General features: G+C 41.4%; 1 protein-coding gene across 1 annotated transcript; it reads left to right on the top strand.

The window, feature by feature from the left end:
• The first annotated feature begins 3445 nt into the window (after positions 1 to 3445).
• Positions 3446 to 17424, top strand: sec22a (SEC22 homolog A, vesicle trafficking protein). The gene is made up of 7 exons (XM_080753125.1): positions 3446 to 3585; positions 4777 to 4994; positions 8772 to 8935; positions 9375 to 9554; positions 13422 to 13540; positions 14052 to 14117; positions 15382 to 17424. The coding sequence occupies exons 2-7, from the start codon at positions 4813 to 4815 to the stop codon at positions 15580 to 15582; spliced, it is 912 nt and encodes a 303-aa protein (XP_080609251.1). The 5' UTR covers positions 3446 to 3585; positions 4777 to 4812; the 3' UTR covers positions 15583 to 17424.
• The last annotated feature ends 475 nt before the right edge of the window (positions 17425 to 17899 follow it).

Raw genomic sequence — 17899 nt, 5'->3', positions numbered from 1 at the left:
AATTTCCTCCTGTACACTGCGTGTCTCGTTCTCACCTGGCATTCGTAGCACTAAACAATCCCCTCGAATAATGGCAATTCATCAAATTGTCAACCCGAGCAGACATCCATCATCCACTGCTCCCTCTCCCTCCCTCCCAGTCCCTCCCTCGCGCACACACACAAAGTTTGTATTACACATATTTGTGAGGACATCCACGTTTAAAATAGCAGCTCTGCAACTTGAGAGCTGCGATGTGTTGTGAACTTGCAGATCTGTTGTATCTGGTCCACAACACTGTTACGTAACTAAGAATCAATCAAGCATACGCTAACCCCAAATCCCTAAACCTGACCTCTAAATTGGGTTGCTAGTGAGGTCCCTTCAGGCTGACATGTTGTCTGGGCTCTGAGGAGGCTGTGAGTGTGTGTGTGTGTGTGTGTGTGTGTGTGTGTGTGTGTGTGTGTGTGTGTGTGTGTGTGTGTGCGTGCGTGCGTGCGTGCGTGCGTGCGTGCGTGCGTGCGAGAGAGAGAGAGAGAGAGAGAGAGAGAGAGAGAGAGAGAGAGAGAGATGAGGCAGGAAAGTGTCTCTGCATTGAATTTGTCGCTCTCCTCTTTTAGCAATGATTACTTTACACTCCATGTCGATAGGGACTTATTTAAAAATACACTTTAAAATGCTGATGTTAGTTGAACACCTTATTTTGATTTCAAATTGAACACCCAAGCTGCTTATGCTGTGGTTAGATATACATTTTTCATGAGTTTCTTTTTTTAATGGTAGGCCTATTTACATCAGTGAATGGGTCAAAGAGCAAAGAAAATTGATACCTGAATAATTCATGGTTCTTCCTGCTCCTACAGATTTTGCCCTAAAATCACACAAGTACATGTACTTAAGTACTGTACTTAAGTACAATTTTGAGGCATTTGTACTTTACAGGAGTATTTCCAATTTTGAATAATTTTACTTCTGCTCCACTACATCTCGGATCCAAATATTGTACTTTTACTCCACTACAATTATTTGACAACTATTGTACTATATGTACTATATACTATTATTCATTAACCACTTCAGCCCTATATACATTTTGGCCTTTTGAAAATAGCCGATCTAAAAGTTCACAATGTGTAGCGATGCGTCATATTGTGAGCTTGTAGATCTGCTAATTTCAAAGGATTTTTAGACATTTTATGAAAACTTTATTGTAAGTAAAATGTTTTACTTGTAACAGAGTATTTATACATTGCAGTATTGATGCTTTTATGTTCTCAGTGTTGGTTCCTAATACATGTTGTGTACCCTCAATCTAAATATTTTAGGTAATTCCATAGAGGTAAAAGCTGAATTTGTCCCCGAAGACAACATCACCCGGTACATTAAAAAAATAGATATCAAGAATTTGATTGTCTGTAAGCAGCTGTGAACAAAGTAAAGTACTCAACCCCAGTATGTGAGTCTTCTTCTTTTGTGTATCATCGTCAAGGTAAAGTCAAAGTTTCTCAGTCAAAATCGTACTTGCTTTTTAGGTTGGCTATTCAAAAGTTCATGCTTTTACATGCTTCATACATGATTCAAAAGGATACATTACAAAGTACATTTTATTTTTTTATATCAATGCATTGCTGTGTTGAAATTCTGACTCCCCCCCAAAAGAAAGATAGTGAAACTAGTAGTAGATCTACAAGCTCATGCATTGTGAGCTTGTAGATCTGCTATTTTCACAATATTTGAAATGGGGCTATTATGGTCACTGGTTAGGCGACCGTGGTCGCAGTTAACTATAAAAAACGTCACATTGTGTCTGTATCTTGTCCGTGACGCCTCAATGTCTATAGCTGCTAACCTGTTGTGACACCACATCGTTGTGACATCACATTCCGTCCTTGTCCCTTGTATGCCCATTGTCGCTTTTAAATCTATTAACGGTCTGGCCCCCAATTATATGGCTGATCTTGTAGAGCGCTACAATCCACCTAGAGCTCTGAGGTCCACCAGCCAGTCATTGCTGACTACGCCAACAGACCTCACTAGAGTAACCAGAGGTGACCGTGCGTTTGTGGTGGCGGCCCCAGAGCTCTGGAATAATCTCCCCACTCATATCAGGTCTGCTCAATCCATCACCATTTTTAAGTCCCTACTTAAAACATACCTCTTTTCTTTAGCTTTTAATAACCCTTGAACCCATAGCCTACTGTAGATCTGTTTTTTATCTTTTTGATGATTCTTTGGAAGTCTTTGTCATGTTTCTATTTGTATTCTTGTTATGTTTTTTTTAAACTGTGTTTATATGTACAGCACTTTGGTCAGCTAAGGTGGTGCTTTATAAATAAAGTGTGATTGATTGATTGATTGATTGATTGATTGATTGATTGATTGATTGATTATATGCCCATATATGAAGATCCCTGATCTCCATATGTCTATAGCTGACCTGTGACATCACATTGTTGTGACATCACATTGTGACATCACATTCCGTCCTTGTCCCTTGTATGCCCGTGTATGGACATCCCTGATGTCATCAATATTAAGCCCATAGCTTGGGATGCCCATCTATGGACATATTGTGTGAGTCTCATGTGGTCTATAAGACATATGATGCCAGATGCCTATCTATGGACATATTGTGTGAGTCTCATGTGGTCTATAAGACATATGATGCCAGATGTCAGTCATAGGCATATCCATATTTGGGAAAATATTTTGTCCACATTTTGTCCAACTTAAACAACCAACCGCGACTCGAATCACACTTGCAAATGAATTCCGTCCTGTGTGAATTCCATCCTGGGTGAGGTCGCTTTTTTCGCACTTAGGAGTCTTACTGGTTCATTCAGAATGTACTTTTACCCATCACCTAGAAACGTATAAGTCATAAGTACAATATTTGTCTTTGAGCAGAGGAGTGAAAGTCATATTTTCCCAAAAATATATAAATTCTTATTCAAGTAAAGTACTGATAGGCTACTACCTAAAATGATAAACCACTTTTCAGAAGATGAAGAAATGAAGACTCATTTGTGGTGCTGATGAGAGTCACAGGCTACCCACAATGCAGAGCGAGACAGCCACGTAAACGCAGCTATTGTGTCTAGATCCCATGGCCTGGAGGGACGCCCGGTCGGGCTCTGATTGGCTAGTTGATGTCTGTCAGCACGCAAACACTGTCACACTCACTCTCTTTTCCAGGGACTCTGTGGGTTCCTTTTGGGGGGGGGTCTAAATTGACCCATACAAGTCTATAACTCTCTCTGACAGTGTACAAATGGAACCAAATGAACCATTTGGTTCCATTTCGTACACTGTCAGACTCAGAGTTAAGGAGAGACCTTGAAAATGTGAAAGTTTGAGAAACACTGCTGTATTGTGGAAAACATCGTTGCCTGACAACCAGCTAGGCCAATCGCAGCGTTTCCGTCCCTCCGGGCTATGGGACGTGGTAAACTACCCTAATCTTTGATGGTGCCTGCAGTGCTGCTAGCTCTCTGCTTGCATACAGTCTTACTGCTTAGTTACATTACCGAGTGATACAGAACCACATGATGCTACACTCAGTCACCAGACGTTGAACAGTCTCGTCTGACATTAACCCTCTCTCAGGTTTGCTCATGCATTTTCCTTTGGCTCCATATGGCATGCTGCTGTGTTAGCTACTGTACGTTAGCCGCTAATATTGGCTAATCTAGTGTAACCTGGCCCTGTGTTGTAGGTGATTTGATTGCAGCATTCTTCTAACCCAGTGTATTATTATAATTCAGCATTTGATGAGATTCAGCCTCTCAGACCCAGTACTTAGTATGTTTTGTTGTCGTTGGATAGGGTTTTGTCCACAATGCCATTCTGTTTTGATCTTGGTACCATGGGAGAGATAACAGGCAAACGTTGTCAAAATAACAATTCTTCTACATTCTCTGATTGTGTAGACTCCTTCATGCAGGTTTTTAACAGTAATCTAACTCTTGACAGCGTAACATTTCATTTTACACTCTCAAGAGTTAAATAAGGGTCCATTTGGTTACCAATAACTCCATCATTTAGCTGGAGACCACCTGAAACCCCTTCAAGGACCTCTGGTGGTCCCCGGACCACTGTTCTATGCCTAACATTAGAAACACAAAGTGTAAAAGGATGAATAATGTCCACTCGCATGCTAAATTTGTAGTAATGTTAAACCTTTGATTTTGACTGCGAATGTTACTGTCACACTGGACATTAGAACAGGACCTTGCACTACCGTAACCCAATAACATAGTTAATTGTGAATGTGTTACAGGACAGGTAGCCTACCCATACGTACACGTGAAAGGTTTTAATACTGTGAGCGTTATTCTCCTTAAGGGTTTACTGCAGTTTGCATCTTTTGGTGCTTCTCCTGAGCTGCCACGACTGCTAGTGTGAGCGCTTGTTGTACAGATCAGTTATCGTTAATCGTGATAACGATTTTTTGTTACTTATGGTGCTGTCCAATCCATGGTGCTGACTGAAGCCCATGCATTACGTACATACTGTAGTAGACCAGTACTTTACAGTTCTAACTCGGTCAGAAACAAAAAATCATTCTCCTGATTCACCTAAAAAGCCTAGGCTCATCTCTGACCTCCCCCATCACTGTAGCTCGGGTTACAGACAGTGATGGAAGAAAGAGGTCACAGATGGGGCTACAAAAGCCCAAAAACTGTATTTCTATTCAACACATGGGTTTAACACGATCCTTGTTTTATAGGCTAATACTCCACTAAACAGTCTTGACTGACATTTAAAATGAGTACTATCAATTGTCTTTCTGTGTAGGCCTGCAGTAAGAGAGTAGGCAGGCAAGGCTGTGAGATGTCAATGGTGCTGTTTGCCTCAGTGGTGAGGGTGGGGGATGGCCTGCCCCTCTCTGCATCCACAGACTACGAGCAGGACAAAGGTCTACAGGACACCAAGAGGCATCTCAAAGGACTCTCAAAGAAACTCAGCCAGTTCCCTGACCGCTGCACCCTGAAGACTGGACAATACAACGTCAAGTAGGTCACATGAGTTTGGGGTGGCATGTAAGGCTGGGCAATAAATTCAATGTTATTGTTATGCAAATTGATATAATCCAATTGAAGTCAAAATATGAAATTGGTATAAAGTCTTGGAAGAGTTTAAAAAATGTATACTGTACAGTATGCTGTATAATACATTTCATGCAGCTCACTACAGTTAATTGCGACCGTCAGGTCGCATTTACTATCAAAACCTCGACCAGCTGTCCGTCAGTCAGTCAGTCAGTCTGTCTGTCACACGTCACACTTTTCCCCTGCTCATATCTCCGCAACCGTTGCCCCGATCCATGCCAAATTTTGCACACACACTCCTTGCCTGCCAAACCACAACCATCAATTCTCACATGACCCTCTTCTAGCTCCACCATGAGGCCGGTTCTTACAAAACACATTTATGGACACAGCTCCTACAATTTTTGGCCAAAAATCACGCACATCGGTACACAGTATGTCTACACTCATGTCATCAACATGGATCTGTCCCATTTAGCGCCACCTTCAGGCCGATTTTTTAAAACACATTTTTGGACACTACTCCTACAGATTTTGCCCTAAAATCACGCAAATCGCTACACCGTATGTGTACACTCATGTCATCAACATGGATCTGTCCCATATAGGGCCACCATCAGGCCGATTTTTTCAAACACATTTTTGGACACTGCTCCTACACATTTTGCCCTAAAATCACGCTGCGACCTGACGGTCGCTTATCTCCCGATTAGGGAGTCTTACTGATATATGTTTTGCAAACATAAACACTATCTTATATACTTATTGCTATCTAGCAGTCCTAGCAGCATATTATGGAGTTGATTGGGCAGTTTGCACCCTATTAATGAACTCTACTCTACTCTACTAGCCTAACACCACATATAACACACAATGGTGATATTTAGCAGAGAATGTTTTCCAGAATGATTGTGAGGGCAATATTACAATGCCTACAATAACTCTTAGATCACCAACAGAGCCTCTATTATTTGGATGTAGACATTTTCTCTTGACAGTGGTTGTAACAAACTGTATTTCTGTAACCCTACAGTACATTAATTATATAAGTTAGTATTGCGCATATAAGCTTAAAGGTGATACACCATGAAATTTCACTTTTCCTATTTTAAAACCTTTTTGTTGGGGTCCCACTAGCACCTTCTATCCTCACAAAGTCCCATTTCTGACCGTTGTGTCTTTCTCTGGTTTTGAGAAAGTGAAGGTTAAAAGTATCCCACGGGTTCTCAAAACAGGCTATCCAGATTTGCTGCCGATTGTGATGTCATCTGCCGATTGTGACGTCATCATAAAAAAAATAATCAAAACATATTCTTTTTTCAAAAGAATTTTTTTTTCAAAAGGATTTTGGGGGGGGGGCGCAGTTCAGGCCAAAGGTGGTACTGCAGCTGAAATGCTCTGAGAGCCATTCAAAAATGAGAGAGGCTCTCTATTCAGGAGTGGTAATTTAGCCTCAAACCTTTTGAAAAACGTTTTTGGGACATAAACAATATGACATAAATACTTTTTAAATGCATGGTGTATCACCTTTAAGCTAGTACCCTACGTTGAGCATCTAAGCCTGTAAATGTATGAGGACAACATAACCTCCACCCCTGCCATTTCACCCTAGCAGGAATAAAGATATGAGAATAGTTTGAGAGAGAGCGGAGGTAGCATGAATTTGTAAGCCAAATGTGGCAAGCAAAAATGGGCATCAAGTGTGAGTGCAGAAGGGTCATAGAAACATTTGAAAGTCTAATACAACTGTACTGTAGATGTGGCAAGAATGTGCATGTTTCGAAAATGAAACTTCCCTGTGTCTCAGTGCATGCCACTATTCAAACATAATTTGTCAACCTCTTTTTCTGAGCAGTTGTACAATTTATTTTGACAATAAAAGTCAGATGTTGTAAATCTTGTCCTTTTGATAAAACATAGCCACATCTTACCACAGATTACTAGTCCAAAGGATAGTTGACCATGTTACTGATGTATCAACTCTTCTCTATCATCATACTGTATGTCTGCCTGGAAGTTATTTCTTTGAATTAAGGGCCACTAATGCTTGAGGAAATGCTTTGAATTCCTTAAACGCGCCACCATTGATAATGGAGTAATGGGTTGCATTAAGCCTTAGACACAAACTTGTAAGAAAACAGCACCAAGCAAACTGGACTCATATCAAACCAAAGACCCTTTGATATGACTTCCTTTAAATCAAGGCAAGCCATCTGCCTCTGACGGAGTGGCAGCAGAATATGCCAGACAGCTCTGTTAAGTCATGGGGTAATCTAATGGAAGGCGGAACACATCAGTTAGGACGGTGCTCTACCTGTGATATTTGAGATGCCTGGCACTGTGTGGACTGTGATTTCAGTACCACTGTTGTCACATTTTGTGAGAGAAACAAGCAGACGGGTCTAATGAGTTAATATAGTATCAAAATCAGTTGAACCACTTCAACTCTTTGTGTATCTACAAGCACAACGCGTTGCATCGTGACATAATCTTATGTGAGAGTGTTGATCTGCTATTTTCATATACCGTACTATACGTATTTGGAATATTTATGAAATAGTTTAACTACATGTTGTATTGGGGTCACTGACATGAACTATTTTCAGGTGGAGATCCGGGGCCAAATAAATATTACGTTTGGTTTGGGGATCCTTGACATGAAAATGTTTGAGAATCACTGGTTAAAACCACGACCCGCAACTACAAAGTGACTTTACAGAAAATAAGCCCAAAGTTGCATATAATAAGTGGTCTTAGCAACACTGGCTGTGGTTTGAGTAGCCTGTGATTTCAGTATTCAGGCTGCTCCATGCACACAAGACACAATCATCAGGCGTTCTTCACAGGGTTAATAGTGTACTCTCATTCCTCTAGCCTGTGAGGCGTGGGAGTCATTTGTTGTTTGTTTTTTAGACAGTAAGACACCAAAGCTGCATAGACTGACAGATGTACTTGCATCAGTATAACAAAAAATTCTCTCAGGTCTCTGTTACGACAGAGTGCATTTGGTGTTTTTTATGTAACCACTTAATAACGCTGGTATCGATTCATGAAACTATCCAATATCATAATTTATCATGTGACCGATGATGGATCATTTACATGAAACAACTTTTGTTTATTTTGAATGTTTAGTTTTTAAGTTGATATTCCACTTCTGTTTTATACTGTTAGTCTGTCTTGTTTTACTAAATTGTTATTTATTCCTCTAGATTTCATTATGCTCTTTTTAAGTTATTATTGACTGTTAAACTAGATAATAAAATGCACTCTTATCACTATTGGACTGAGGCCCATTTACACTGTATAATAAGCTTCCTCCTCTAGATTTCTTTAGATTTGTGTATTCCCACAGTCCATTAAAGAATCGCTGCTGGGTGGTCTGAAAGACTAGCAGCCGCTGAGGTGTATCTTCTGAATCTGAGAGAATCTGGTACATTTGAGTCTGGTGGTTCTCTGGGTGTGAAATTATGTTTCATTAGCCAAATTGGGTAATTAATTGGATTCAGTGGAGGCGAATGTTCCCTGGCAGAAGTTAGTAGAGTGGTGTTGGTGGCGGATATGCTGTTTTCTGTGTGCTTCAAATCCATCATACATGGCATGGCACGAGGCACTCTATTTTGTTCTTGTCTTTTTTGAATGTATATATTTTTTAATATATACATCTTTTGAGAGAAGATGACTTTGTAGTGACTGGGTGCATGTCTGTGTACATGTTCCCTGTGCCTTTTTGTGTGTCAGTTTCACCAGCTCTCTGGGCGTAGGCTACCTGATGGTGTGCACAGAGAACTACCCCAACGTGCTGGCCTTCTGCTTCCTGGATGAGCTGCAGAGGGAGTTCATCGTCACCTACGACACCAAGCGCATCAACAGTGCCATTCGGCCGTACTCTTTCATCGAGTTTGGTGAGAACCCTGCACCAGTTGCCTGATCAGGAACTATCAGGCTTGCACGCATGCCTGTGTGACCTGACAAAACAATTATCTTCAGATACAACGGATACATTATTAACAATTAGATCCTTGTGTTCCTTGTGAACCAGAACCGCAAGGAATTGCATGTCTGTCCTCTTTCATTACCTTTGGTTTCCTGTCTCTCTAGACTCTCTCATCTAAGAAATAAAGCATACAATGTGTAAAAATGAATAAAAAAAAAGATCTAAAGAAAAGAAAAGACAGTTCTACAGAGCAGGATTTGCACTTTTAAGTGAACAGATAGGCTTGCCTAATTTCCCATGTGGCTACAGTATATGCTCAGATGAGTTGTGCAGGTGCTTAATTAGCCTGCATATGGTCCTAACTGAATTTTGACCCAATTGTTGCCCTGCTAATAATCTCCCTCCAGACACTTTCATCCAGAAAACAAAGCAGCGCTACAACAGCCCCCGCTCCCTGTCAACAAAGATCAACCTGGCTGACATGCAGACCGAGATCAAGCTGCGGCCGCCGTACCAGCTCTCTCCCGAGGACCTGAGCTCCATCAATGGCTTCTCTCTGCACACCCCCTCCAAATACAAAGGCATAGGTTTGATTGATTACTTTATTAACATTGTTAACAGTACAGTGGTACAGTCAAGACAGCTATGCTAAAAGGATTAGGGATGGGACGATATGAACATTTCATATCACGATTATTGTGACCAAAGATATTGTGATTTACGATATTAACGCGATAATCACAATATCCCCAACATCCATTATTCTGGGGCGGAACATTTGCCAAAATATAGCAGATCTACAAGCTCATGTTGCGACGCATTGTGATTGATTTTGATTGATTGAAGACTTTATTAGAAGTTTGCATAGAAAAAAGACAGTTTCATGACGGTACAGTTCACTGGTACAAGGTCAACTAAAAGGAGATCCTAGGAAAGCACTTGGCTTATTTACACAGGAAACCATTGAAGTATCTCATATAACATTGAATGACAGATGGATAGAACACAGTACTATGCAGTAGATATGGTCAAGAGAAAATAAAAAAAATAAACAGACTAAAAAAAATATATACAGTAGGTACCGGTAAATACAAAGAAGGGTCAGGGGAGGGTAAGCCTGGGCTAGGTTTGTTATTGCCAGTTGCGAACTACTGCCGCCTGCAAGTGGTTTTCCAGGGCGATTTTAAAGGATGCTAGGGAACCACACTGATTTAAGGCCTTCGGTAAGGCGTTCCACATTTTGGTGGTATAGCAGAAGAACGAGTTTGACCCTTTGGGTTGACTCTGGGTTGAACGTGATCTGTGGCGCTGCCTCTGGTGTTGTAATTGTGGACGTCCTTAACGTTTATAAAGTATTTTGACAGGTACATGGGTATCTTAGTGCGCTTGTAGATAGGCTATTTTTTGGCAAAGACATTTGGTAGAGAGTGAAAAAAAGACTGTATCAAGTACGTATATTATAAGTACGTTTTACCAATAGAGGGTTTAAGTGGTACCGGATATGCAGCTTGGCAAATAAATGGTGAATTGATCCCAGTGCATGACGGAGGACGATTTCACGATAAATCTCCACGATACGATTATCGTGAGTGTTTTTTATCACGATAAACGTTAATATCGCTTATCGTCAAATCCCTAGTTAACAGTACAGTGGTACAGTCAAGAAAGCTATGCTAAGGATACCACAAAAAGACCCAGGTGCTTGTTGCTATTGTGGTCCATTGTACTCAATTCATCAACAATACATACATTACTTTACAGTCAGTGTACAGTAGCTCCCTCTGGTGTTATGCCCATGGGTGTCGCTCACTCTAGAGAAGTGGTTATATGACGGGTATATGGGCAGATTGGCATGGGGGTGTTGGTGAACAATGGAGTGCAGGTATAGTCAAAATGACAATGGATGAGGTCTTCGGCTACTGCGGCTAGAGTCCTTGGTGCACCCTTGTTCACAAACGAGGAGATCCTGTCCAAAAATCATGTTCTTTAGTTGACTTTCACAAAAAAAGGTCGATGCCATTTTTTCACCTGAAATGTTTGCTATCCCAAATTACAACCAAAAAAGGTGTTATCGTAAATAATTATGTGTAAATCCAGGAGTCCTCCCTAGTTCGGTACTAGACCCAAAAAAAAATCTGTTTTTCCCAGGTGTAATGATAATTTGTTATTGAAAAGCCAACGCAGATATTGCTGAGCTCAGTACCAGGAGGAAAAGACTGTATCAAGTACGTATATTATAAGTAGACTACGTTTTACCAATAGAGGGTTTAAATGGTACCGGATATGCAGCTCTGCAAATAAAAGGTGAATTGATCACAGTGCATGACGGAGGACGTTTTCACGATGAATTAAATCTCCACGATACGATTATCATGAGTGTTTTTTATTACGATAAACGATAATATCGCTTATCGTCCCATCCCTAGTAGGAGATAGGCAGGCTACTGTGATGGAACTACTATATTCTCCCTTTTCAGTACACATTTCTAATCATAAAATACCTAATTTACAACCAGTGCTCCCTTAACTTTAAACCATAGATAAATTACTCGTTTAATTTGACAGTGTCATTTAATTTGCAACCATTTAATTTTAAGGTACATTTAAGACATGTAGTGGCCTAAATTACATCAGCAAAAAGCATTTAGAATGACAAAAGGCTTGTTTCCATTGGCACATTTTAGCCCCAAAGCAAGCTTGTGGATATGTCCATTATCCCATTTTAGCACTCGCACGGCAAGCCCCATTGAAGTCTTGGTTTGTAGATACTTTATCCTGGAAGTGGTCCAGACTTAATCACTCGGAAGCAGGTCGGCTCTTCTTTGCCGATAGCCGTCTCCCTGGAGGACATGTCTCGCAACCCGTTATCAGACTGGAATGTATCGTATGTGTGGCTTCACTTCAGTCCTACCCGTCCATTGCTCTTGTCTGTGGGCCACTTCTCTTATACGCATTGTCACATCTCAGCCACCCCAAGATAAGTGAAGCCATCTGGGTCACTGTCGCTATTTGTATCCTCCACTGCTCTTCTCACTAAACACAGGTTAGAGGTTTGATCCTCTGCCCAGACCTGAGACCGGAGACTTATGGAATTGCCCTCCATTTCCTTGTGCCCGAATCGGGCCAGTCTGGTCAGATAGAACGTCTCCTTTTTTTATAATTGGGAAATTGCGAGTCTATTGAGTAAGATCCTGCACGTAAGTCTAAACAGTAATCCGCAAAGTCTGATTCTTAATTCCTCGTGTCAGTTTCGTTTATTTATTTTTCATCAGTCAATCAATGGTTACGAAATATGTCAGGTTTTTGCGGCCTATCCTACACTTGCTTTGTGAGTCCTTGATGAGAAGATATTATGTAATCCAGAGTAATACTGAATACAGAGTTTTGTCATTCAAACCGCTCTCAATTAGAGTGTCAAACACTGGTCTTTTCTTCTTTTTTTTCGTATTTTATTCTATTTTATTTTTAATTTATTTTTTAATTTTCCTTGCTATGAAATAAACTATTTTCTACTTTGAACTGAACAGAGCTGCCTTGGATCCTTTCTAAGTTCTCCACCTCATCATCGCACTTTTTTATACCCTTTATAACGGAATGGAACTTGTTTTTTTGTCTTCTAAGTAACTATACCCTCTCCAAAGTGCACCTGTTTGCAGTTTGCCATATTACTCACAGACCCACATAGCGCTTCTTCATCTAGTATCTGTTCATTTTGGCAGAATTGGGCTTGTTTTTTTGGGGGGTCCGAACAAAGCTCTAACACGGGTTCACTGCTTGTTCGTCTTGTGTTTACTGCCCCGTCACACACCGCTCCTTCAGTCCCACTCTGTACAACATGATTCTATTGCACTTTGCTTTGTTTGAGAAATGGAACACTTCCACGTGTTATATTAAGTGTTCTGTAAAAGCCATTTCCTTTCAAATTCTGAGATGAATTTAGCTGACTCCATCATAGCGACTCTCTCTCTCTCTCTCTCATTTACATGTAAATTACTTTGTAATGCTGTTTGCAGCCTTTGTGGAGTCAAAGAAAGCACAGAGTACATTACTTCAAATTTGAACTCGCTCTATTCCTGTCTAGGGATGGAACGATAAGCGATATTATCGTTTATCGTGATGAAAAAAAACACGATAATCGTATCGTGGAGATTTAATTTATCGAGATATTTTCCTTCATCATGCACTGGGATCAATTCACCTTTTATTTGCCGAGCTGCATATCCGGTACCACTTAAACCCTCAGAATTGGTAAAAAGGTTTTCTTTTTTCAAATCATCAAATATATATCAAATGTATTTGCCAAAAAATAGCCGTTCTACATGTAGATCTGCTATTTTTTGGCAAATGTTCCGCCCCAGGATAATGGATTTTGATTATCGCGATAATATCGTAAATCGTGATATGACATTTTCATATCATCCCATCCCTATTCCTGTCCCTCGTTCCCTCCCCAGCACCCACGCAGATGTTGGAGTCTGTGACCCTGCCGGGCATCGTGTCCTGTGTGCTCAGTGTGCTTTGTGGGGGCCTCAACCTACTGCGAGGGGTCCACGCCATAGAGAGCATCCTACAGGTATGGGAGTCGTTTCTAACTTTTATTTTATTTTATTGTTTTGTTATTCTGCCAGTGATTGTAGCGTGGTTTCACTAATGCGCTTGATTGGATCTGGTCTGGTGCAATCCATTTGGTGCTCAGTAAATAACGTTGATCCCCTTTAAGCTTCTTGGAACGCTGTAATTTCACGAGAGGTACATACATTTTTTTTTAGACAATGTGAATTAATTGTACGGTATAAACGCTCCCAGTGTGTAAGTACCCTTTATTCAAAAATGTTGTGAGCTTGTAGATCAGCTATTTTTGAAAACGACACGTCGGCTGCATAATTGCTGATACCAACGTTGTCAAAACAGTCAAACCGACATCCAACGGAGGTTCAAATCAAGTCCATTGCGTTGCTCTTGTCAAAGTGATTTGATCGAGCCTTGTGAAGATATGCTTCAGTTGGTGAGTGCTGAAAAGCATTATTCCCCCCCCCCCCCCCCTCATTCTCCCGCTCTCTCTCTCTTCCTCCCCCTGTCTCCAGAATGACGATGAAGACTTTAATTACGTGATTGCCTTCTTCCTGGGCACAGCCGCCTGTCTGTATCAGGTAAGTGATAGTCTGTGGTAGGAGAGCAAGCCGTCAACGGCTGACTGAGCGGCTAACAGCCCCATACTTTACAGCTCAGCAGCCTGTCAGCTAGCCCATTTAGACCGTAAGACCCGGTTCTATGAATGTCTTCTAAATCCTGTCAGTTTTCTGAAAAACCTATGTTTCTATATCAGTGGTCGTTGTGGTTTTCTATCTTTTTTTAAATCAAGGAGCCCCAGAATTATATTTTTGGTCACTGACCCCCATCTCAAAATATGTTGTTCCAGGGAACCCCCAGAAACAAGATTTGAGTTAGAAAACCTTAAAAAAAAAAACAATATATTCAAAGATTTTTGCGCACATAAAAAAATTAATAGCCAAGTACAACATAATGGTTAAAGTGGTTAAGATGTAAAGTGACACAGATGCCTTCCAGGTCTTCATGTGCTAGACTAACGTTAGCAAGGCTCAATACTTTCCACCTCGCTGGCTTTTCTCTAACGTTTTCATCAGCTCTTCTTTGTTGCACCTCGTACGTTGGAGCGGGAGCCCCGCAGGTGTTTCAAGATCACAAATTGGTCGTGTAATTAAAAAAGTTATTGCACGCGGAGCTTCGGCTGAGCGGACATTACTGTCCTGTGAAGGACAATAAAATGGTCGTGGTAAGAATACACACGTCATTGATCACTGTCAGACGGAACAACATGGCATCCTATAGGCCTTTGTTATTGCAACCGTCAGGGAGCATTTAGTATCAAAACGTCCACCTCGTGTCCAACATTTCGTTACCTTTTGACTTCAGTTCTTCTCTCCCCTAGTTCCTCCCTCCCATTCCATCCATGAAGCCAGGTCACAAAAAGTTGTAACACATTTGGTGTAACACTCACTCACATGGATCTGTGGCGTGTCGCTGACTGGCTGTGGCTTTCACTGACAGCTCAGATTGTTGTTTAACCGAACGCTGCCGCGTCGGCTGTCGCTGTTCTATAACATGCCGTTTAGAAGCTCTGTTGTTTCAGCACGACCTGGCAGTCGCTTCTCGCCCTTACGGCGTCTTACACGGCGTCTCGTGTGCCTTGTGCAACTTTTGTTTACGAAGCCTAAAAAGCCGAACAGAAATGTCCTTTTTATGTTTACATTACATTCCAATGTCCAATGCCAAAACCACAAATCGTTTACCACAATTATCTGCACGTCAAGTAAAATGTGGTCATGGTGACTGAGGGCCCCATGTATCCTACCTAATGATGCTATCTGTGTCCTGTGTTTCCCGGCCCTCCAGTGCTACCTGTTCACCTACTTCTCCGTCTGGAGGAACAGCAAGTCCTTCCTGGCGCTGGCCCTCATCTGTCTGTCCAACATGTACCTGTATGAACTGAGGAACGTGTGGCAGATCCTCTTCCACGTGACGGTGGGCGCCTGCATGACGCTGCAGATCCGACTCAGACAACCCCTCGGCAAAGCCCCCGACTACAATGTCTGACGACGGCCCCACAAAACGGATGGACAACAAAAACCCTGGAATGCCCCACCCCTCCTCCCCTCCTCCCCGCCTGACTCTGGGAGGTGCAGCATTAAACTGCATCATCTTATGGAACGAAGCCTCGACGTCGACAGCTAGTCGTTGCGGTCGGGGTGGAAGCCGTGTATGTCCGAAACCATTCGTTTTTTAGTATTATTTCAAAACACATTTTAAAATAGTGAAAATAAACGTGATGCGAGGCGTTGTAAGCTTGTAGATTTTCACTCCTTTTGTGCGCCACTCTTGTATGACCAAGTCGGGGGCATGCATTTACGAAAGAACACGAAAGGTTTAAATATAGAGATGCAAGGTTTCTACCCGACAGCAACAGAATTCTGATAAGGATATGTCAAGACGACCAAATCTACTACCCTTTTTTCAGCACTGCACCCCACAATACCCATCTGTCCATGTCTGTGTAGAACTTAGCTTCTCTCCAACTCGTGGAGCCCAGTCTACCATGGACTATGTCACGTACAGTACAGTGATTATGATGAACTTTGCTGTAGCCACACAAATCCTGAACCCTAAGCATCCCTGTTATGTCATTCAACTAAAATAGCAGATCTACAAGCTCGCAACACCTCGCAATTTGGGAGACGGTAATGGGTTTATGTGGTTAAAGTTGGAGGTTTTTAACGTTATCAGAGCAGGTGTTGAGTTCCTTTTGGCTTCAGACTATGCAGTTCACTTTGTGTGCTCCTCTGGTAACCCGGAAAAGTGGGTACTGTACTTCCATGCATTTTTTTTTTTGTAAAGTATACATGATTAGAACATGCTTGAACATTTGACAATTAAGGCCTAATATTTCAGACTTATGCTACAAATCCTGTATAGTATATCCACCTTTTTGTGCAAAGACAAGAAGTTCAAACTGGTAAATTTAGGTCTGATAATGATGTACGGGGAGTGCATGTTCAAATCATGTACACTTAATTTTCCTTTTTTCTTTCCATTTATTTTTTCCTTTTTTACATTTTCACAAAAAAAGGCATAACAAATGTGCTAATTTAACATTGAGATACCCACTCTTGCTGTATCCGTTCCTCCTGTCACAATGGGCAAATATCCTCCAGGGATCAGGGCTCAGCCGTCACGTTGCAGATGTTTATAATTAACGCTGTAGTTGCTTTTTCTGCTATTTATTTTTTCGATTGACTGATTGTACGTATGCCGGCCTGGTTGCTATGCTCTTTTTGGTTTTTGATTCGTTTTTACAGATTTTTATTGCAGTATTTGAAAAGTTTTATAATTTAAGATGGTTATTTCTATGCAGATTGACTTTCTATTCATCTCAAAATGTATATTGCTGCAACATGCAACTGATGAACAATACAATACAACTACTATATAGTACAACTAATGTACAGTACAGTACTGTATATCTATACATATCGTCTGTCGGGTGGAAACAACAAATGTCCAAAACTGTTACTTTTCAGGATTCAAATTCCAAAAACGGCAAAAGTAGCAGATCCTCAAGCTCGAAACGTTTTGAGCTTGTAGATCTGCTACTTTTGATACTTTCGTGTGACGCTGTAGTATGATCAAGTGTGTGTGTGTTTTAACTAAACGTTAAAATATGGAGATACGAGGTTTCGGCCCGACGGCAACGATATACAGTACAGTCGGTACAGTACTGTACATGTACAGTCCAAGCACCCCGCCTGCAGCCCTAGTATGTGATTGACACATAGCCTTGGGCATATACCGGTGTCATATGACAATATCAATAAACAGGCTGTCTGCTGCCACAGTATTCAATCCATGCATGCGTTGTGTGTTGCAGTCCATGTCAACGAAGAGGCCTCTGGCACGGTTCCCTTCTGAGACGTCGCCTGCGACTGCTAATGACGACGAGACCAAACGTTGCGCTCCAATTCTCTCACCGTCTCCGGTTACTTTTGCACACATTAGCACCGCCATCAACCTCCACCACTTGCATTTAGCTGTTACATTGAAGTGGAGGTTATTTTCCCCCCCTGTGATCTCGAGTCACCTCTCACAGGCAACGTAAGACTAGCAGACACGGGTGTAGAGAGAATTGGAAACGCTTTTGTTTTCTAGTGTCAATTAGTTCAGCGATCATGTTGTCCTAAGGGCTCTTTAATATTCATGCATTTTCCATGGACGGAGCGGAAAGAATAACTAGAATCACTTGCATGGATAGGAAAGTATAGCCAAAGAGCTCTGCTCCATGTTACACTTGTCTTGGCACAAGCACGGCTGTCAGGGGAGCGCTGGATGATTCACTAGAATGTTCTATGACCGCACAGCT

The sequence above is a fragment of the Nannobrachium achirus genome (assembly GCF_963921795.1).
Source record: "Nannobrachium achirus genome assembly, chromosome: 22".
Lineage (NCBI taxonomy): Eukaryota > Metazoa > Chordata > Actinopteri > Myctophiformes > Myctophidae > Nannobrachium > Nannobrachium achirus.
This window is presented reverse-complemented; position numbering and strand designations above follow the sequence as displayed.